The sequence below is a fragment of the Bidens hawaiensis genome, unplaced genomic scaffold, assembly GCF_021521415.1.
Source record: "Bidens hawaiensis isolate Kalapana, Puna unplaced genomic scaffold, B.hawaiensis_p1.1 tig00005195_1, whole genome shotgun sequence".
Taxonomy (NCBI): Eukaryota; Viridiplantae; Streptophyta; class Magnoliopsida; order Asterales; family Asteraceae; genus Bidens; species Bidens hawaiensis.
In genome coordinates, this window is record NW_027491335.1 from 1453816 (window position 1) to 1478083 (window position 24268).

General features: G+C 39.0%; 1 protein-coding gene across 1 annotated transcript; it reads left to right on the forward strand.

Moving 5' to 3' along the window:
* The first annotated feature begins 308 nt into the window (after positions 1-308).
* Positions 309-23239, forward strand: LOC143629432 (MADS-box transcription factor ANR1-like). Its single transcript, XM_077098707.1, has 4 exons — positions 309-548; positions 12856-12934; positions 20497-20558; positions 22955-23239. The coding sequence occupies exons 1-4, from the start codon at positions 367-369 to the stop codon at positions 23058-23060; spliced, it is 429 nt and encodes a 142-aa protein (XP_076954822.1). The 5' UTR covers positions 309-366; the 3' UTR covers positions 23061-23239.
* The last annotated feature ends 1029 nt before the right edge of the window (positions 23240-24268 follow it).

The window sequence follows — 24268 nt, forward strand, 5'->3', positions numbered from 1 at the left end:
CTTCCTTTGAATAAATCACATCTTTCCAAATAAGAACTCTCTCTCACCTAAGAATCCTCATCACAGTCAAATTGGTGAGCTTTATTCACACCCTTAATTAATTTTCATCAATATTTCTGTCTTTTTTGCTTTAATGATCTTAAAGAAATCTAAACTTTGTTATATCTTGCCCAGTACACTTTCTAATATTAGTAATCGTCATTTTCTTTTGTTCCTCCTATAGCATCATCAACAGGATACTTGAAATCTTGGATTCGCCACTGACATATAGTAGTCTCACTTTTCTTTACCGAATCTATTTGTTCTTGATGTTGATTTCATTTGATCTGATATTAGGATTAGTAGCAGGCTGCTGAAACCTTAACTATGGGGAGAGGGAAGATTGTAATCAGGCGGATCGATAATGCAACTAGCCGGCAGGTGACCTTCTCAAAACGGAGGAATGGGTTGTTGAAGAAGGCTAGGGAATTGGCTATCTTATGTGATGCAGAAGTTGGATTTGTAATCTTCTCTAGCACTGGGAAACTCCATGAATTCGCTAGCTCAAGGTTAGGTCAACTTTCTTTCATCTCTTGATTGGCATGTATCTGATTTTCATACATGCCCAAATGTTTAGGTCATCTTGCTACAAATGGATATATTAGGGCATACATATCTCTCTCTAGATATATATATAGACCAATCAAATCAATCCATTTTAATCTCCCTCTCTCTCTCTAGAATATATAGTCTATAGACCAATCAATTCAATCCAGTTTACTGCTGTGTTGCTGGATCTTGTGTTTTAAACTAATGTGCTTAATATATAGAAAGTTAGCTTATCAATCTCTTTGAGAAGACACTAAACTCAAGAAATAAGAACATAAGAACATAAATTATATGATACACAAAATGATGATGACTTCTTCCTTAATCAATTCAATCCAGTTTACAGCTTTGTTGCTGGATCTTGTGTTCCAAAGTAATATGCTTTCTAGGAAGTTAGAATATTGATCTCCTTGAGAAGACACTAAACTCAAGAAATAAGAATACAAGGACATAAATTATTGATATACAAAATGATGATGATCTCTTCCTTGGGCCATATGATTTAATGTCTATTGCTGTTACCTTAAGTAATAAGGGCCATATATGGTTGTCAGGAAGATTTTTTTGGTAGCAATGGATGTAGGATTTTCATTTTCATGAAACAATGAGAAACAAAAAGGAGAGTATGTATCCATAGTGTTTCTTATTATTAGGTTGAGTTTGATTTTAGGTCTTAAAGAAACTTTGAGGTGAAACCTAGCTATATTGATAGTTCATAGCTATACCCCAGTAGGTAATTAGTGTGGCCACTAGTTACTATAAATTTTCAATAATATTTAAACCTGGGATCACAACCAACTTCACAACATGAATGCTGAAAGTTGTGTTGCTTTTCTTCATCTGAAAAATGCTAACACCAATAAAAACCCTAAAAGATCTTGCCACTTGCAAGATAATCAAGGTTGAACTTACATTAGTAGATAGTTATAGCTAGTCGCTAACCATCTAATGCATAACTAATTATAATTAACCTCAACAAATACATAATACTTAGCCATCTTTATACAAGAAGAATATTCAGAAACATTTACTTATGTTGGCAACTAGCTCCAAACACCCATCTTAAAACCCACTAGCAGAAACTGCCAATAAACAAGGCTCACCTTCAACGTCATTAGTCAGTCTTCTTTAATTCTTACGCGGTGAGAGAGATATTAGTGATTTATGATATCATGATTGAATTGATGGTATACTTGAGATAAATTAGGATCTGGAGCATACTGTTTATCACAAGGAGATTGATGCACTAATTGAATTGTTGGGCACAAGACGTTAATAAATTTAGGTAAAAAGAATGCAATAGGACTTATGAATTAATCTCGTCCTCGAGAATGACTGAACAAGGTGCATTTGTCAGCTTCTGCTCAAGTGCTTCAAATGCCTCGTTTTGCTTTGATCCCCACTTGTATTTGATCGACTTACAAGTTGATGATGTCAAAGGGATGGCTATACAGGAGAAATCATTGATGAATCTTCTATAGCACCCAGCTAGTCCTAAGAAACTTCTAACAATAGTCGGCGATTTTGGAATTTCTCACTTTGATATAGACTCGATTTTCTACAAGATCTACTTGAATATCACATCGTGGCCAAAAAATTGCACTTCATTAAGCGAAAGCTCATCATTAAAGAATTTAACGTATAACTTCTCATTTCTTAATAGCTTGAGTAGTATCCTAAGATCATTTTATGATATAGAGTAAATAAGTATATCGTCGATGAACATGATAACAAATTTATCTAAATATGGCTTAAATATCTTATTCATTATGTCCATGAATGTTGCTTGACCATTAGTGAGTCCAATGGCATAACTGTAAATTCATAATGTCCATATCTTTTTATGAATGTTGTTTTTAGAATATCTTCCGCTTGGACCTTTAGTTGAGGATAGCCTAAATGTAGATCAATCTTAGAAAGGTAACTTTCCCCTTGAAGTTGATGAAACGGATCATCAGTCCTCGGGCTCGGGTGTCGATTCTTTATAGTTACTTTGTTAGGTTGTCTATGATCGGTGCACATTCTCATCAACCTAACCTTCTATACAAATAGAATTGGAGCTTCTCAAGTGAAGAACTTGATCAAATAAAGTATGTCTCTTATGACTTATCCAATTACTTATTTAACTCCTTCATTTATGTCTGAACAAGTCTATACGGAGAGTTAGCAATTGGAGCAGTTATGGGCATCAAGTCAATTAGAATTCAGCTTCCTTATTCGACGATATTCCTGGTAATTCTTCTAGACAGGAAATTCTACTACAATCAACTTATCTTTTATTTATTTTTTTAGGATTCTCGGTCACGTATGCCATGAATGTAATGCATCCATTTTGCAGGCATTGTTAGCTTTAATCATGAAGATTATACTAACGTGACTGACATTCTTATTCCCTGCTATTTGAATAATCTTTCCCTCAGCTGCACAAATCAATAGTCTTCTAGTCGCATATGATACAAATATTGTTATCGGATAACAAGCCCATAACTAAGACAACATCAAAATCGGCTAGTGTTATATTTAACAAATAAGTATGATATTAACAGGATTTTGCCATTTTACAAGGCTTTAAATATTCTAACGAGATCACGAATGGCGGTTTCGACTATAAGGAATTTATCTAACTTAACTAAGGGTTCATTTAACAAACTACAAAACTTATAGTCTATAAAACTTTGATTTGCACCCGAGTCAATCAAACCCTAGCGTAGACATTATTTACGACGAACGTACCGGTTTAGAACGTACCGGTTTATGTCTGCAACTTCCCAAGTATTCAACACAAACGCTTGAGCATTCTCTTTCATTGTTTTTGCATAGTGCTACTTCCTTCAGCACCACTTTATGTGGCTTTCTTTGGGCAATCAAAACCGATGTATCCACCTTATTGCAATTAAAACAAGGCATCTTCTTTTTCCAACAATCTTGAGTTGCATGACTTGGCTTTTTTAGCTCGAACAAACCAAAGAATTTTCCAATCAGCACTTTCCCAAGTGGTTCCTTCCACAAGTGTTACATATTGGGTGTGTAGTCTGAAAATTTCTCTTCTTTCTCCACCTTTTCGCTTTTTCATCTCTCTTTCTCATTTCTTAAATATTCCATATTTCTTATCGTTTTCTTGATTCCAAATCATACCATTAGTCACATATCCAGCCAATTCCATTGGTGAATTTGTATGAGGCATGTGCAATCTTACCAAGTCGCAGATTTCTCTTGGTAGCCCAGATGCAGCTTACAACATTGCATGATTTGGAAATAACCAAATGAGGAACTAATCGCCAATTTTGCATAAACCTGGTGTTGTACTCCTTAAGGTTAGTTCCTATAATGATAATGGAAGACATAATTTCTATTCAATGATACATCGTGTACATATAGGAGGAGGTGCACGATTACAGGAGCAAATAAAGGGATATACATGGAAGTTACAACAACTTTGACTAAACATTGATTCTAGAATATTTCATTTATTTGAATATATCAATCAACATTATTTGAAGTTGATTCATTTGTGTTAATACGCCCCCGCAAGATGGAGGTTCCGTCGGAGACTCCAATCTTGGACCGTAACCTTAAAATGGAGCTCGAGAGATTGGTTTAGTAAGAGGATCGGCTAGTTGATCCGTTGAACTGATGTGATGAACTCGTAAAGTACCGGCGGCGACCTTCTCACGAACAAAATGATAATCTAAGGCAACATGTTTCATACGTGAGTGATAAACGGGATTGGCACACAAGTACGTTTCTCCGGTGTTGTCACAATACAATTTAGGTGACAAGGGCACAGGGAGACCAAGTTCTTTGAGTAGATTTTCTATCCAAGCGAGCTCGGCGGTAGCATTTGATAGTGCTTTATATTCGGCTTCGGTGGAAGACCGAGAGACCGACTTTTGGCTTGCAGATTTCCAAGAAATGATATTGTTACTGAGATAGATGATGTAAGCCGTGGTGGAGCGACCGGCTGTGGAGACGCCTCCCCAATCTGAGTCGGAAAACGCAGTGAGCTCCAGGGGAGACTTTTTATTCAAAAATAAACCAAGATAAATTGTTCCCTTGAGGTAACGAAGCAAGCGTTTTAGAGATTGCCAATGTGTTTGAGTTGGTTGATGCATGAACTGTGAGAGCTTGTTGACAACAAAAGAAATATCCGGGCGTGTGAAAGCAAGATACTGAAGAGAACCTACAAGCTTACGATACAGTGTTGGGTCCACTTTTGGAGTACCATCTTCAAGTGTTAGAACTTGAGAATAACATAAGGGTGTGTTAACCGATTTGGCTCCATCCATGTGATGCATGGATAAAAGATCACAGATATGTCGGTGTTGAGACAAAAACAAACCATGTGTAGTTGGTATGAGTTCGACCCCCAAAAAATGACTTGGATACCCTAAGTCTTTCACCGAGAACTTAGATGCAAGACTCTTAACAAATTCATGCATGAACCCATTGTTGTTGCTTGTCAAGATAATATCATCAACATAGACCAAAAAATAGCACACGGTACCGTTTCGATTGTAGACAAAAAGCGAGGCATCCGCAAGGGATTTCGTGAACCCGAAATCAATCAAAAAGGAAGTGAGAGCCATATACCATGCACGCGGTGCCTGTTTTAAACCGTATAAAGACCGGCGTAGTTTGCAAATGTGGTTCGGAAGTTGTGGATGAGTGTAACCGGGAGGTTGAACCATGTATACCTCTTCTTGCAAGTGCCCATGCAAAAACGCATTGTTTACGTCTAATTGGCGTAAGGACCATCCCCGAGATAGGGCGATGGCAAGTACCGTTCGTATGGTCACGGGTTTGGTAACCGGACTAAAAGTATCAAAATAGTCCTTACCGTATTCTTGTAAGAAGCCTTTGGCGACAAGGCGTGCCTTATATTTTTCAACGCCACCATCGGGTCAGCGTTTGATTCGAAAAACCCACTTGCATCCAATCGGTTTTCTAGAAGAGGGAGCAACGAGTTCCCACGTTTGATTTCGGAGTAAGGCGTTATACTCATCATCCATAGCCTTACGCCATAACGGGTCTTTAGATGCTTGAAGGTAGGTATTTGGTTCAAAGGATAGAGGAATAGGGTGAACAGTGGTGGCGTTAACAAAATGAGAATTGTAATATTTAGTGTTGGGTTTCCTGGTTCTAGGAGGTAAAGGGGCTGGTACAGATGGCGACTGTGTAGACGAAGTGGAAGAAGTCGTTGGTGAGGTGGGTGGGTTGGAGGTGGTATCCGGAGCTGACGAGGAGGTGGAAGAAACAGAGTTATGCGAGTTGTCACACGAGGTAGAGGCGGAAGAAGTAGAGGTGGTGGGAGACGATGGGATGGAAGGGAAATCAGTAGTAGTTGGGTCCTGAGAGGAGGAGGTGATGGATGGGTTAGAGTTTTCATGATAGGATGCATGAGTGGAGTTGGTAGGGATTTGAGGTGATACATGCAAAGGTGGTGCATGTGTGGAGTTGGGTGAAGTTGGAGTTGGCATATGTAAAGATGATGGAGTTGAGGAGTGGAAAAAAATCATCAGCAGTTGGTAGGGGATATGGTTTGGATGAATTTCCTTTGGATGGAAATATATCCTCAACAAATACTACGTGTCTGGAATGATAGAGGCGGTTGGTTTGTGAATCAAGACATTTATAAGCGGACTTCAAGGTTGAGTAGCCAAAAAAAATGCATGGTTGGGAATGGGGTTGCAGTTTGGATGTAGCATAAGGTTTAAGCCAAGGGTAGCATAAGCATCCAAGGTTTTTAGATTTGTGTAATTTGGTGACGCATTATAAAGCATTTGATATGGCGATTTGGATTGAAGGATTGGTGTAGGAAGGCGGTTAATGAGATAGACCGTCGTTTGAAACGCATGAGACCAAAATGAAAGTGGTAAACCGGCATAGTGTAACAACGCAAGACCGGTTTCCACGATGTGGCGATGACGGCGCTCCGCAATTCCGTTTTGTTCAGGTGTATGCGGAGGAGTGGTATAATGTGAGATCCCCATGGATTGGAGAAACAGTAAAAGACCGACATATTCGCCACCATTGTCGGTAAAGATGGTTATAATATGGGTTTGAAAAAATTTTTCCACAAGTAATTTGAACTGTGGAAAAACAATGGACACATCAGATTTGCGTTTAATAGGATAAAGCCACACATATTTAGAGTAATAATCCACAAACACAACATAATACTTGAACCTGTCAATAGATTGTTGAATAGGTCCCCATACATCCGAATAGAGAAGCTCTAAAGGTTTAGTAGCAACAAACGAGTTTGGTCCAAATGGCAACTTGTGACATTTATTAACAGCACACGATTGACAATGCAAAGTAGAACATGACAAAGACTTAAAACTAAGACTTAGGTCTTTACAAAGAAGTTTAAAAATACGAAAACACGGATGTCCAAGTCGATGATGCCATTGGAGTGGTGATGCGGATGTAGTTGCATTAACTTGTGGAAGCGATGTTAACTGATTAAGATAGTAAACATCATGGATGTTCTCCCCCCGCATGAGAGGCGCCCCCGTTTTGAGATCCTTCACAAAAAAATGAAAAGGAAAGAATTCAACAGAAACTTGATTAGTACGACAAAGTTTAGCAACCGATATTAAATTGGTGCGTATGTTGGGAACACATAAAATATCTGGTAAGGATAATGGTTTGGTTTTGGTAGAAAATTGAGTTGAACCAATATAAGATATAGAGAGACCCGTACCATCACCTAGAACGATTTCATTGGGACCGCCATATTCGGAAACAGAAGAGAGTGTGGCCGGACAAGAAGTGAGATGATGCGAGGCACCACTGTCCATCATCCACCTTTGAGATCCCGAAGTGGAGGTGACGGCATTAGCAACAGGGTTGGACGAGTGGTTGTTGAAGGTAATCTGATTATCTTTTAGAAACCTGGCGAGTTTCCGACAGTCACGAGTGTCGTGACCGGAGATGTTACAAAAGTTGCAAAACTGATTAGTACAGTTACTAGATGGACCCGGTTGAAACCTGTTAGACCGGGATGGTTGTTAGGATGAGGCGGGTGACTGAGTTCGGGCATTCCGGTTTTGAGGATCAGAATAGCGGAACTGGTGTCGAACTTGTTGTCTTTGGGTTGCATTTGCAGTAGCAATAATGGGGTTAACGGGTTCGGCCGGTTTCAATGATCGTTCAAAGTCCACAAGTTTGTCAAAAAGTTCCGGATAGGAGATCGGGTTTCCCGTACCTTAAGTGCGGCAGCAATGGAGGTGTATTCATCACCAAGTTGGGTGAGAACATGAACCATAAGGTCCTCCTCGGTGACTGGACTTTGAACGAGAGCCAATTCGTCGGCAATGGAGCGCATCTCATTGAGGAAATCTGCAACAGATCTGGTGCCCTTAGGGTTCGAAGCAAGTTTAGATTTTAGGGAGATTATTCGGGAGCGTGATTTGCTCGCAAAGAAGGATGTTAACCGGTCCCAAGCATCTTTGGTCGTGGAGGCCGACGCGATGAGGGGTTGGATCTCGTTGGAGCAAGATCCAAGAAGGGCACTAAAGATGACCTGGTCCTGACGAAACCAGGTTGTGTAAGCCGGGTTGGTTTTGACGGATTGATTTTCAGCAATGGTTTGTGATGGAGCCGGAGTAGCACCGGTGATGAAATTGTCGAGGTCAAGGCCGACAAGAGTTGATTGCACATGGCGTCTCCAAACGAAAAAATTTTGGGAGGTGAGAGTGATGTTGAAGTGAGTAGAGGTAGTAATTGTGATAATGGTGTTAGAGGAAGCCATTGATGAAAGATAGAAGAAGAAAAATGGATCGGCTGAGGTTACTCGTGAGAGTGTTTTAGGCTCTGATACCATATAATGATAATGGAAGACATAATTTCTATTCAATGATACATTGTGTATATATAGGAGGAGGTGCACGATTACAGGAGCAAATAAAGGGATATGCATGGAAGTTACAACAACTTTGACTAAGCATTGATTCTAGAATATTTCATTTATTTGAATATATCAATCAACGTTATTTGAAGTTGATGCATTTGTGTTAATAGTTCCCACCACCTTATGACTAAGGAATATCGTTTGCAACCCGTCCTCATCGATTGGATATATTTTTATTGATTATGAGACATTTGAGCGTCTCCAAATCAAGATTGTACAAATTCATCCTACCCTGAGCAAGGTGTTCCATTACTCTAACGCTTCACTTTTAAACATTTGAGAAGTACACATTTTCTCCATCGATCTTAGTGCACTTGCTAATAATAATAATGGCTTATATTTCTTCAAACCATCTTTGCACGACTATAGTGCCCTTATCTCTGTAAAACTCTTTAGGCTTGTAAGTTTAAAAAGTCATAAAACTACAGCCTATATGAACTTTTTCCTTCACCCCGATTTCTTCCTTCGAGAAATTGTCCGTTGTGGAACTGTTATAACCATCTTCTTTGATGGACCGACTTGGTTGACTATGGCTTTTGCTGGAGTTCCTAAAATGACTACTTAATGGTGAAAATGAGCCGAGCCCAAGCTCGACTAGGCTCGATCTCGGCTCGTCTTTAACTTACACATAGCTCGAGCTCGGCTCATGAGTAGTTTTTCAATATCGATCTCGGTTGCTCGTTTACTATTATTAATTAACTTTTATTTATATATAATTATTTATATATATATTTTTTCAATTTTATATATCAATTATTATATATTATTTAGTTCTTTTTTCATGACATTATATATATTAACTCTTGAATATATATATATATATTATAAAAATTATAAATTTCAGACTCGTTTAGGCTCGCGAGCTGGCTCGAGCTTGAGAAGTGAAGCTCGGGCTCAGGCTCGTTTATTAAACGAGCTTACTTTTAGGCTCGAGCTCTAGCTCAGGCCCGTTTAAGCTCAAAATCAATCAAGGTTTTTCACCAACCAATCTCAAGTAATTCGCGAAATGCTTGACTCGTTTACACCCCAACACATATCATTGGAAATCAAAACTATTTTTCAGTGCCTCTAAAACTGGGGACATTGCTTTGCCGATATTGTGTTGCATGTTGATTAAAATACTACTCTATCATCTCCTAAGTGGCATCTCTGCATAAATGGTTCTTTTTCTTGACGTACTAGAGGACATATTGTTTGAGTTTGTGTTTTCTTGTCCCCACATTCTACAATTAAATAAAGACAAGTGTCGATTGTAACACCGCGGCTTTAAGCGGAATATGCCCGGTTCAACGTACTGATTACTCATAAGCTCGTAACACTATTAACAGTGAATATAATTTATTTTATTCCATAATTTCACAAGTACACAAATAGTAGATAATAAGACAAATATCATTACATCGGAATGAAACAAATATTAGTCATTAAATTAATCTTAAGGTATAACTAGTTTTCTTGTCCTGACACTTCATCGTATCAGCCTGCAGCACGTTTAAAATAATATATTTTGTCAACAGCACATGCTGGTGTGTTTTCATAAGTTTTTACGTATATAAATATACTTAAAATGCACGATTCAAAGATCATCATGCAATAATATTAAAACATAATGTAAATGAAAGCACGTAGTGTCGTCCTCCTGTTCCTTTAGCCGAAGTCGTAGTAATAAGGGAAATGAGAACTACTAAGCATAACAACCAAAGTTGAAAGCGTTAAGCGGCGCGGGTACGTCCCGTCAGACCCTCCCACTATGTGTATGCGTTTGCGTTTGGGTAATTTCCACAAAAAAAAAACAGTATACTCGTTGCACATAATTCATGTATAATCATAAACAATATGCGGGAATAATATTAACACGAACGATAAATGTGAATCAGTTTGTAAACAAGCGCATAACTAACGAGATAAAATTTGCGACATGCTACACCCCAAAATATTCAAAAGCGTTAAAAAAGGGGTTATGAAAAGCTCACACGTTAAAGTAAGCAAGTAAAAGCGACTATGCGTATAAGCGAGCTGAACAAGTTCGGTTCGATGAGTGGCCCTAGAAAATATTTCTAGGTTCAAAATAGGATTCAAATGAAACATAAGACTTAGACAAATTCGGTTGTCGGTTAAGTGTTTAAGCCTTTGTAAGAAAAATATATATTACCTTTATAATTGTCCATTTTTAGACTTTTTATCCAAAATATATAAGCGGGTTCATTTCAAATTATTTATAATAATTTGGGTTATAATAATTGTTAGTCGTGTTATTAAGTTGGGCTCGTTTCAAGAAGAATCCTAAACGGGCTCAAAATGAGTTTAAGCGAGTGGTTCGTATTCGTTCGGACCCGTACTCAACTTTTTGGTTAAGTTCATGTCTAACATGATAAAAATATTATTTCCAGATTATGTGAAGAAAAGCATTTTGTTGTAAATGTTTAAGTAAAAGATATAACTAAACCAAGCCACATAAGTGCAAAAACGAGTCGGGTTCGTTTTTATGACCAACCACTAATGACAAGTTGTGTTCAACAAAGTATTTTATTATAACAAACCAAACACGTTGGAACACAACATATGACATACCCGAATTAGATGACAAAAAGAAAGAAAGAATAAGAAAACTAGAGTTCTTCAAGGTTTGACTTTCAAAGTCAAAGTTGAAAATAAAAACAATTCACCATAATGAACTTGAAAGATGGAGAATGACAAGTGAAAGCAAAAGAATGAGTGACTATTTATATGAGAACAAGGTCAAAAAAGTTGTAAAATAACTTAAATTTGGTCAAACTAGTTAAACACTCATAAAGCACCTTGAATTGGATTAATTAACACAATGAATTGAGTTGAAACTTAGTCAAAACATCAATTTGATCATCAAAACGAGTTGAAACGGAAGATTAATGATCATTATCATCATACAATGCTCACATGGAATATATTTTGATTGAATTGGTCATGAATAGGAGTTATTGACTTGAGTTGAATTAAAAAAAACAAAACAAAAAAAACACGTAAATAGACTATGCATCGCGCACCGCAATGGACCGGGAAGACTGACCATCGTAACGTACACACTTTTGCTGAAACTTTGAGACAGAGACACTTTTTACTCATGTACTTGATTTTAATGTAAGAAATGCATATAATACATGAAATAAAACTTGAGAGATTGATTAATAGCATTATAAAAAAGATATAAAAAGCAAATCCAAAAATTTAAATGAGTCAGATTTTTGAATTTGAAAATTAACGAATGTTACATCAATAAGAGGATTAAAAGAAATTTTTATTCATATACTTTTTGTAGGATACATTACAGACAACGAACAAGCAAACATAAACTAAGATCTAATCCAGTGCTTGATATATCCTTTCATCATATCAGACTTATGGAGAATCTTCTTTATGATCTTCTTCGTCTTCCCATTAAAATTTAGCCAACTCGTTCTTGAGATCAATGTCATGTGGAGATCGGTCCAAATACTTGGCCATGGATGCCAACTTGTAATTAATTTCATATTGTAGTGGTGGATCATGGTACCCCAATCCCCATCATTAGATCATGAAGGTAGGATACTCATGAAAATTCTCCTATAATGGTTCCATTAATGGATATACATTCAGCTTTTATTGCTGCCAACTATTCTTCTGGCGGCATTCATAAAGAGAATCTTTTTACGACCCTAGCTCCCTCATTCTTGGCTATCTGGATCTACTCGGTCTAGCTTCAATGGCTACCTGACTCAGTGCTGCTTGAGATAGAGGAGTGTCAGATCGCCACTTGTCTTGATCGGAGATGGCATCCATGATGAAGTCGGATGTAGTATCTGAACCTGGCTCCTGCTTGATTTGACTTTCTACCTCCACTTCATCTACTGAATGACGGTATTGCAGAATATCATCTGAATTATCGCTTGGCAGCTCGATCAATATTTACTGAGAACCAGACATATATCTCTGACTCGCTCTTATGACTAACTGTCAGTTAATGCTGAAATTATAATAGCAACAGTTTCAGGCCCCTGAGACCTTATTTATAAATTATAATACACCAAATGATAATAACAAAATTTTAAATTATCAAATGTTATGCAATATTAATAAAAGTGTATAGTTGAATACCCTTTTCAGAAAGAAAAGTACTGGTATCAAAGTTTAAAACTTGGCGAATATAACTAAGAGGTATTGCGAGGAAAAGCTAGTGCATATATAATGGTCGTCCGTTAAATCAGCAAAACGTAACATATTAGCATACAATTTATTTTCTTTATACATCCTACACAGTACTTGTTTGGTAGTCTTTGACCATAGTTTGGTATTATTTAACCATAGTTATGCTCTGATCTGCTCCCTTAAATTTTCAGCATGAAAAATGTGATTGAGAGATACAACAAAGCGAAGGAAGAAAATCATCAACTGCTGAATCCTGCTTCAGAAGCCAAGGTAATCTTGTGTTTATAAGCTTTACATACAGTTATTTGAAATCAGTATAGGAAGTATACACTTTCTGATTCATCTGCATGTATCAACTTCACCAATAAAATATTGCATTCATCATATGCATGACTCTACATAAAAACAACAAATTAATTATGCTACAAATCCTAGAGTTCAAGTCTTCTATATAAACAGTTTATCTGGAGTTATAAGACGGTTGTTTAGCATTCTATCTCAAAACAGTCTTGGATTGCATGATGCAATTTAGGCTGCAGTATACCTTGGGAATATCAAGGAAAGGAAATCTAGTTGTGATACCTAAATTAGGCTGTATCCCTTGGGTGGTATCAAGGAAAGGGCCTTTGGCCTAGTGGTATCAAGGAGTTAGATAAGCCTTTATCGTTACAAACTATGGTGAGGCCGTGAGGGTCCAAATCCAATGGGTGACAAAAGAATAAAAAAGTCGTTTAAACAAAAAGCTAGCTAGGCTGCATCCTCCTTCTGTTTTTGGCGTGTGAAGATCAATATTGTTGTGGTTTTGCCAGCAAGTAAACTTAAGTTTATACACCACTCCAACTTTTGTTGTTTGAATCTTCCTTGCAGCACCATCAAAAACTCCATCACAACCGTCCAGACTGAGCCACTCACCCGGTTTCTTCTGCAACGAGGTTGCGAGGGAGAACAATAAGTGAAATATGAGAAATTAATCCAATGTGCGTAATGCTCCTTCTGTGAACAAATAAACAGACGGTGTAGGACTGTCTAAGCGCATACCTAAAGCACAATGTGTCATACCATTATTAGATGTGCATGACTAATTCTTTTAAATAGTTTTAGTTGCACTTCTTATTACCAAATTTGCAATAGGGCTTTATACTAACATTTATAGTACCATAATTTTTTAAAGACAATTACATTTAAATCATTGAGCTCAAATGTTACAACTTAATTGAAGAGGATGATTATGAGTTAGAACTCGATCTGATGGATATGTGTGGATGGAGTTGAACATACTTGAATACAGAGTTAGAGCTGATTGTGCGAATGGAAAAAACCTTGATGGGAATATCTATGCCAAAAGCTAACTTACGCGCCGATGTTTTAGAAGATATGTGGTTCCAGTTCGGGCCAACAGTTTGGCCCGGTTTGCACCAGTTTTTGCACACCCATAAGTAAACTAGACAGCAAGGTGGATAAAGTGGAAATACACATCATCGTAGCAGAAAAATCTTACAAGGAACACCAGTTTAAGAGCTGGAGCACTTGCAGAAATTTGTCAAGGTTGATGGATCGCACATGGATCAACATATGAAAGATGGTGGATATACGTTATTAAGTAGAAAAAAACTAAAGAGTATATAGATTGGATATGCATCATTAAGGACTGAACTGGTCTTAGAGCTCAGCTTCCTCATTGTTATTTAGTAGTTATTATGTCCTGTGGTCTCAGCAGAAGTTGATCACAAAGTCATGTCAGCCAGAAACTAATTTTCACCAAGATTTCTTTGGTAATGATGCTAATATCCTAGCATTGTCCGGCAACTAAGATTGGTCAGGTAAATTCATGGAGGTATATGAGGTTGTGAAAAGCAAAAGAGTAGAATCTGAAACACTGTTTTGTAGAATATAGTTTCGGTTTGCAACGGTTAAGGCTCGGCTAATACCTCTATGTTTACATTTGCAGAATTTGAACAGGGACAGATGGTGATCACCATATGTAAGAGGGATGTTCAAGTTTGAAGGCTCAAACAATCCCATTGAAAGATAGTTCGTTTTTATAGGAACAGATGCAGAATCAGGATATCAAAGAGATCGAGCATGGTACCAGTTTACTTACAGGGAACTACTTGTAGAGCCTACACCAAGATGAATGCATAGTAAGATTACAAACAAACAAACATACCCAATAAAATCGCACTCGTAGTAAGATGGGTAGCGTCTGTGGAGGGTAAGATGGGGGCAAACCTTTCTTCTATCCCTGAAGATAGACGTTGCCCCAGCTGAGAACCCTGGCTTCAAAAGACCACATGTAAAGGTACTAAGAATAGAATCTAATAAACTACTTACTTTAGTAGCTTACTACTTACACAAATCGTGAAATCGGTATGGGGATGCTTCTATAGCTGCCAAGATGAGGAAATATGCACACTTGCAAGTCCGGTCAGTATGAGTCAAAATGGTGAGCATGAGCTTATGAAGTACTAGAAAGAAACATGAACAACGAGCCACAAACTTTTAAAACATAATTACCATAGGCAAGTCATTTGTCTAAATTTTACTCCAAGTGAAGAATGTCAGGGTGCCATCTCTAATGTAGCATCTCCATGTTCACAATATTCGATCATTTAAACAAATTTACAAATTGATCATATATATTTCTAAGAATCTTTCATACAGCCTGATAGCAAAATCACCGGTAACGGGTAGAAACGGATAGGCTACGGGTATAGAGATACAGATACACCACTAGATCTAACGGTAGGGCGTCTAACACGCGTTTAGGATACAGAAATCACCACCTAAACTTGTGATTAGATTCCAAAGATCACCATTCAAGTTGCCAAACTTGAACTAGCATTTGAGAATTAATTTCATTTTGTCTAGAGTTCCATACATAAAGAAAAGATAATGAAATTACCCACTAACCTAATCCATGATCCGGATCATGGATCTAACTTGACGTCATAATTAAAAGATATGCAAAAATAAACTAACCTAAATAAACATTTAAATAAAAGAAAACAAAACATAATGTGACTTGAATGGTTAGTTCTCCAAGCATTTCCGGTTGCGGTCCCGTCTTTTGTCCCGATTATTAGTTAATTCTCCAATGCTAGTTCAAGTTTGGTAACTTGAATGGTGATCTTTGGAATCTAATCACAAGTTTAGGCAATAAAGATTTTACTAATGATTACTGGTATGGCATCATGTGCACCTCATCCTCAACATGATCAGATTTCAAATGTAAAATGCATATCTGAAGGGGTATGCACCCGCCTTAACATCGAGCGGGGCGGGTCAACCCACAAGATATAGACAAGAGGCTTGAAATCAGGATGTCATGAAGACACAAAGCCAAAACCTATGCGCAAGCGCATGAAACATCTGCGCGTGGCGCATATCACATATGCACACAACACACACATTTAGTGTGAGAATAAAGAGAAGACATTGCGCATCCCCGGGATAGGCACATAAAGGCCGCGCATAAGCGACACACAACAAATGAGACAATAGTCTAATCCAAATCAGGATAAGGACAACCATGATTGTACTCATCAGACAGCCTTCCAGAATGTATCTTTTAAGGAATAAAGAATGTGCTGATGTTGGCAGCTGCCAATGAAGGGTGGACAACTCAGCAAAGCCCATGTGCCACCGCGTGATGGCACATGGGTCACGTGAAATACCTTGGTCAGAGAATAATCAATGAAAAAGCACCAGGTGTCCTAAGTACACGTGGCGCGAAGCAATAGGAGGAGGGCAAAAAGGCCCTAATTGGGTCTGAGCCCAATCATTGGAAACCCTAATACTATAAATACCACACCACCTCCACAGTTGGAAGCAGGCAAGAAAATATATTCTAAGTCCTTTACTCATTTTCAGATTCTGATTATCCTCTCCTACAATATCTGATTCTCACACCGGAGGGTTACCCCAAAGAGGACCCCTCTGTCCCTTTCTGAGGGGTAAGCTCACGGTACTGTTCGTTTTGTAGGTGGAAGAACTCGTATCTCGGAAAACCATCGGTGATATAGCACACTCGTACCCGAGGAACGTTGATCGTATACAAGTAAGTCGATACACGCTTCTTCATTGGCGCCATCACCTGTTACAATGGCAACAAAACCACTATTTCATCAATTTTCTCTCTGAAAATCTTCACCATGGTTTCCGGTGTTCGAAACAACGATCAAGTTCTGGAGGATAATGAGCTTGAGGATGTTAATGAGGGACATCAGGTTCTGAGGGCGCCGCGTGACACTGCGCGCACCACCAGTAACCATCCCTTCAACACAACACCTCATAGTCAAACTGAAACTCCCCCAGACGATCTCACGTTCCAAAATCTGACTGGTACAAAACGAAAAGGACCAATGGGCCCGGAAGTTGAAACCAATGACCCTAAAGAATGGCTCATAAACGAACAACGGCGTTTAATGGACAAATACAATGAGTTGGTAAAACACAAAAAGTTAGCCGATTTAACACAAAGGCTCGCATTTGATAAACAAACCATTCAGGGAACAACAAAAAAGACGCGCGCGCCGGAAGACAGTCATTCTGTTCACACCGAACAAGCTGATATTAGTGATGAGGAAGAGGTGCACAGCATGAAGAATACGCGAGATACTCATGCAGGAGGTTCACAGCTTCGCGCACACATGCACATAGCACCTGGAGCCAAAGCTGATATGGATTTATACACACCATACAACCCACAAGCGAAAGGGCAAGTGGACGTAACCACACCATATAGGCCAGCCATCTTGGTAAAACATTCAAAATTCGCTGAGCGCATTGCGAAGGCTCCCATTCAACACAAAACCAAGATGCCAAGTGGTTTAGGCAAGTACGATGGTACAACAGATCCAGATGATTTCTTACAAGGTTTTTATAACACTGGAAACTTAGAAAGCTGGACGATGCCAAGATGGTGTCACATGTTTGCTCGCTGCCTCACGGGTGCAGCGCGTGTCTGGTTCGAAAGCTTGCCGACAGGACAAATCGAGGGGTTCGAAGAGTTATTGGAAAAGTTCCAGACTCACTTTGTACAGCAGCGCAGACACACGCGCGACCCCGATGACATCATGCACTGCGTACGCAGGAATGATGAAACCATTGAAGACTACATAACTCGTTTCAATCAGGAATCTCTTGCAATTGGAGGCATCACTGAACAACTCTTGCGCGTGGCCTTTATACAAGGTGCGCGCAGTGATCAACTCCGTAGAGCTCTCGTGAGCAGAGAAGGCATGCCAACCACTTGGGCTAAGCTTATGGAAGCATCGCGAATCTTCGCGCGAAATGAAAAACAAATTGCCCAAGACAGAGCAAGAGATAAATGGCATCAAACAGTAGCACCACGCAACAATGAAAGGAAGGGCAAACAAAACTCCGTATGGTCCAGGTTGCAACAAACCAATTATTCTCCTGCAGAAAAGCAAGCGCAACAAAGTTCACCCCAACCCCAAAAAGACATTCTTAATCGCGGAGAAGGTGACAAGAAGGAAGGCGGCAGAGAGCCTAACAGACCTCTACCAAGAATATGGACTCCCCTCACCAAAACGCCTTCCCAAGTGTTAAGCACAGAGAATGTCCAGTTTAAAAACCCCAGTCCATTACTCCATAAGGGACCACCGAACAGTGGCAAATATTGTGAGTTTCACAAATCCACAGGGCACAACACCGATGCATGCCATCATTTGAAGGATGCGATCGAAAAAGATGTGAAATCAGGCAAGTTGGCTCACCAGGTAAAAAATCCAAGACCAGAGAACGAACAACCAGACGGAGCCTCAGCCAGTAAAAAATTCAAAAGAATCTGTGTAGCTGAAGGAAGAAGGCAAGGGCAAGGATCGAGGAAGAGAAGCGCGCAAATCCAAGGGGATTGGCGCGAGCAATAAGTAATCTTTCCAAGAATCAGAGGAGGCCCGTCTATCAGCAGTCTTCTAGTCATCACTGCACACATCACTCACTATGAGGTGTCAAGAGTCCTGGTAGACACCGGTAGTGAGTCAGACATCATGTATGAGCAATGTTTCAGGAAGTTAGATCCAGCAGACCAAGCAAGGCTCGAAGTTGTGAGTGCACCAATCTCGGGTGTCTCAAACGAAATTATTCACCCCCTAGGTCAGATACAATTCGAACTAACTATGGGGGATGAGAAGCACAAGCGAGCTGAAATTGTCAACTTCCTGGTCTTGCCCACCACTTCATGCCATAGTATGATCTTGGGTAGAGGAACGATTGCCCAATTCAACGCCATACCGTCACCAGCGCATGGCGCGTTGGGGTTCCCAACACCAACAGGAGTAACATTTGTGTACCGAGATCATTTATGCGCAGTAATAAGTATACCTCGAGAGGGGAGAATGAAGCTTCCAGTGGCAAACAACGCGCCAGAGGAATGGATTCTCAACCCAAAATTCCCAGAACAAACAATCACAATCGGAGCTACGATATCAGATGACACAAGAGTGAGAATGAAAAGATTGCTCACAACGTATATGTCAGTCTTCGCGTGGCAACATTCTGATATGACTGGGGTTCCGCGAGACCTGGCGCAGCACTCTCTCAACACATTCAAGTCCGTGGAGCCAATTGCTCAAAAGAAAAGAGTCATGAGAGACGAGAAGACAGAGGCCATGAATAAGCAAGTAGAAGATCTACTGCGTGCAAATATCATTCGCCCAGTACGATATCAAACATGGGTAGCCAATCCTGTGACGGTAAAGAAGAGCAATGGGTCATGGAGAATGTGCATTGATTTCAAGGACCTCAACAAGGCGTGTCCAAAAGATTGTTACCCCCTCCCAAATATTGGCATGAAGGTGGACTCTGTGGTGCCATTTAAGCTCAAATGTTTCCTGGATGCCTATAAGGGCTATCACCAAATTCAAATGGCACCACAGGATGAAGACAAGACTGCTTTCAGAACTGACAAGGGTGTTTTCTGTTACACAAAAATGCCCTTTGGTTTGAAGAATGCAGGAGCCACTTACCAAAGACTCATGGATGCAATTTTCAACGAGCAGATTGGAAAAAACTTAGAAGTCTACGTGGATGATTTGGTGATTAAAAGCAGGGAGGAAAAACAAATGCTCAAAGACATCGAAGAAACCCTTCGGCGCCTAAAGGAAGTAAACATGAAGCTCAACCCGAGCAAATGCACATTCGGCGTGGAATAAGGGAAATTTCTCGGCGTAATGGTCACCAAGGATGGTTTCAAGGTAAACCCAGAGAAGGTGGAGGCTATCCTCGGCATGCCCTCACCATCCACCATGAAGGAAGTTCAAAAGTTAAATGGTAGATTGGTATCAATTAACAGGTTCCTAGCAAACCATGCAAGCAAATCTACCCCATTCATTAACACATTGAGAAATTGCTTAAAGAAAAGCCAATTCAAGTGGACGCCTGAGGCCGAGCAAGCTTTCAGTGAGATAAAAGAATGTATGATAAATTTGCCCGCGCTCACAGCTCCACTACCTGGTGAAACTTTAACGTTGTACCTGTCAGCAGGAGAGCGCGCCATTGGCGCAGTATTATTGGTGGATCGCAAGGGAATCCAAACACCAATTTATTATGTAAGTCGGGTGCTGACAGATCCTGAGACGCGCTACACCATCATAGAAAAGTTAGTTTTATCACTAACGCATGCGTCGCGCAAGCTTCACAGATATTTCAATGGTCATCCTATTGAAGTCCTGACTGATTACAACATCCAGCAAGTCTTACAGACACAATCCTCTTTCACTTATAGCTAATTTAAAAGTCTGTACATAACATGCATTTGTGAATACTCTTCATAAATTTTATATTTGAAGTTTTCTTTTTTCACTCACTAGTTTTGGCAAGGAGAAGCAGTTCAGTTGAGGCAACAACTTCAGTATTTGCAACAAAGCCACAGGTAAGACTCACTACTCTCTCTTTTGCTTTATTAATTTGGAATATAACATGTACACATATATAGTTTCAATTCCATTTTTCTTTTAGGCTATAATTCATTTGTATACTCTGCTAGTTTAACATATATAGAAGGAGCATTCTTGTACCGTAGGCGAGGAGGAAAAAGAAACAAAATAAATGGCTCATGTTAAAAATATTTCCTCAAACATAGTCTCAGAGGATAAAAACTCAAACCTTAATAGCATCTAGTTATAGGATTCGCCAATATGTCACCAACCTTATGTTAGTGGGAATTAATCACTAACCTTTTAAAAATAATAATATTCATCTGACACTGATATCTATAGGAGTTTGATCCCCCGTAATCAGGAACACGTATATAGTTTTATGGGTTGCATAGGTGTGTTTTCAATAGGATGACACACTAAGGATTAAGACGGGCACAATATTTTTTAGGGATACTGCAGCATTGCTGTGAAGACGTCAGCAAGTGGACACTGGGCAAGGTATGTGCACCATGATGAGACGATCTGATGAATACCAAGAGCTTCGAATGCAATTCTATCCAATGAATGCCAAGATGAGAAAAAGGTCGATTTCGCAAACTCAAGCATGATGAGATGATCCAAGAGTATGTGAAAGACTTCACAGCCATATTTCTTTTAGATCTCAGATCTTCTGTACATATAATCTCTTTTCAAAGGTGATAGCAGAAGTAGAGGCACTCATGAACCTTAGTGAGACGAGTTGCGTAACCCCCAACCAAGGGAGGCTCGGAGGGTGTGCGAGACGCACCATCGGCCATGGCACATAAGTTTCGGGGGGCACAAACTTTTTTATACATATTGCATATATTTTTTTTGGTGTTAAAAATAAGGTTATATGCAATGGTTTATGAGATAATTACATGCTCAAAATGGTTTTGCTTATAATAAATCGGTCGATAAAAGTTTTATCCATGTACATTAGCGAATAAAAGTTTTCGTTAAGGCCTACGGGCCTTTTTATTTTGGCTCGGCTGAGGTATTTAAATTCTTGGAGACGGCCCTGCCCCCAACGTTGAAGAGTGGCAATGAGAAAGGTGGGGGAAGAAGCAGGGCGAAGTACGAAATGAGTGAGCACGAAGTCCGTAGAGAAAGAAGGAATGTCCACAAGTAGAGGGTGTTTATCAATGTGATGGACTACATTAGGCGCGTGATTGTCCAAGCAAAACCAACTTTGCGAGCAATGGCTGCAAATTAAGATGGTAGAGGAGACAAGACCTGTGAGGAGGAGGAGCACATGGAGAATCAAACTTATCAAAGGAAGATGCTAAAAAGAGTATCAAGTACATCAACCGGGACAAGCCACATACAAGATAAAATAGTAATGCAAGAAAGGCACAATGAGGACATCACAGGTTTAGGTGGGGGGAAATGTGACGAGCCGCCTAGAATATCGATCAAATAGCTCGGGAGTTCCAAAAGGTTACAAACCAATCTTGAATCAAGGAGCCTTAGAAGAAGGATCTAGAGTTCTTCATGAGCAATGTATAGCGATGCGTGGACAGTGGAAACCTCATGGAAAGTCATGGATGAATCATTGGAAGAACCTGGAATAGTTTGCATAGATCGAGTATATGAAAGATCTAGATTAGGACGTTTCTAGACTATAGGAAGAGGAGTGTATGTTGGAAGTAATTTCGGACTACAAGGCACAAGTCGGCGAACTTGAGGGACCAATGTTGACAAGCTGGTCATAGTTGGTTATATTTCCTAATTACGTTATGTTTCCTAATTGTATTGTAATAATAATAGGTAATGTCTTGGCTAGCAAGTTAGGTTAGTCTATATAAACCAAGTCATGGTTAGACATTAGAATGTGTTGGTGTTTTGATTATCGATCTGGGACTTGAGTGTATATAGGAGGTGCCTCATTTGACACAAAAATCCGTGAAAGTAGCTTGAACCCAAGTGTAGCTATCTTGGAAGAGGTCTCTTAAGCAAATACCAAGTGTTTTTCCTTTTATAATTGTGCCTTCCTTTTAAATTGTGTGAATCGCTGCAAGGTTTGAAGTTAAACTGGCTTGGTTGGATTACTAAGTACCGCACAAAAGGTTAGAAAGATAAGTTCATGGCATTAAGCTCAGCTTTCTTTCCTTTTAGTTTGCCTTTAATCTAGAGAGAAAAATTGTTTATAAATCTTATGTCTTTATGCTGATGTAATATATGTCTAACATGTTAAGAATGACAAGGTGTATACTTTAATACTTTATACATGTGTAAACTATAGAGCAGAGTTCATCCACTTTAGAAAATTTTACTTTCCTTAGCTTAATACCGTCTCAAATTTATAAAAGCTAGAGTAAATAAGAAGTAGAATAAAAAATATTCTTACTCAGGTATACAATTCTTGCAGGCAGCTGTTAGGAGAAGAACTTTCCGGTATGAATGTCAATGATCTGCACAAGCTGGAAGGCAAACTGGAAATGAGTCTAGAAGGTGTCAGAATAAAGAAGGTATGATAGATAATCTTATTTTGTAGCGAAACATGTAATAAATAACTTAAAGTTGGTAAACTAGTATGGACATTGAACCAATGATGCTAAGCACTCTTAAATCTTGCTGCAGGAACAAATCTTAATGGATGAAATAAAAGAATTACACCGCAAGGTACAACAGCAACATAAATTATTTTAAACTTTTAATCGAGCATGAAATACGTTCTGGTTATCATTGTTGCAGGGGAGTCACATTAGTGAAGAGAATAAAGAAATGCACAAGAAAGTGGGCATCATGCTACAAGAAAATGCAGAACTACAAAAGAAGGTTTTTTCTTTTTATCAAGATAATCTTATAAAGTAATATAATCGCATTCTTATGACCAATGAATTACATAAATGAGTATCATTTATCATCTCAGGTTTATAGATCTGCACGCGTGCATCATGATAATCACGAGGTGCAGCCACCCATAAGCCTCCAGCTAAGCCCACCACAACCGCTGAAACACCACTTACCGACAGAAACCATGAAACTGGGGTGAGTTAGCAACAGACTATGGCTTTATTCATATTGTTTTTTGATATGAATAACTATGTTAACTTGAATGTCAGGTTGCAGTTGAACTCAAAAGCAAGCTGAAAACCGGTGTGATGTATTCAGCTGGATAACTCTGAAATTATTGTGAAAGAATCAACCATATGCTCTGGTTATATGGTGACTTTACTTTGTGTTGATTGGTGATGTAAAGTTGTAATAATAATTAAGAAGTATAGGAAGATTTATGTGTGATTTGAGATGTACCAGATTTCATGCATTGTTGAGAGTGATTAGGAAGTAATGTGTTGTGGTGTTTATCAGCAATGTGTGATTTAAGATGTACCAACCTAATGTTATAGAAGGCGTTTGTTATGTGTCACGTTATTGTCACATAGGTATTTACCTATGGAGGATATTCACTAACCGCCGCGTAAGCCGTAATGGTTAGACCGGGTGTTATGGAAGGCATGTTGCGTAGGTATGAGGTCATTCACTAATAGTCGCATAATGGTTAACTAAAAATACAATTATTGTTGATGTATTTTTAATATAGAAAAACAGACGCGTGAATGTGATTGGTTGAAGAACCATGTGGCCTCAGCGCCCACCAATACATTGGTGCCTCCCACCCCTTTGGTGCCCTCTTCCTCCAAGGCATAATGGTGTGTGAAACTCCGTCTAATACCAAAAT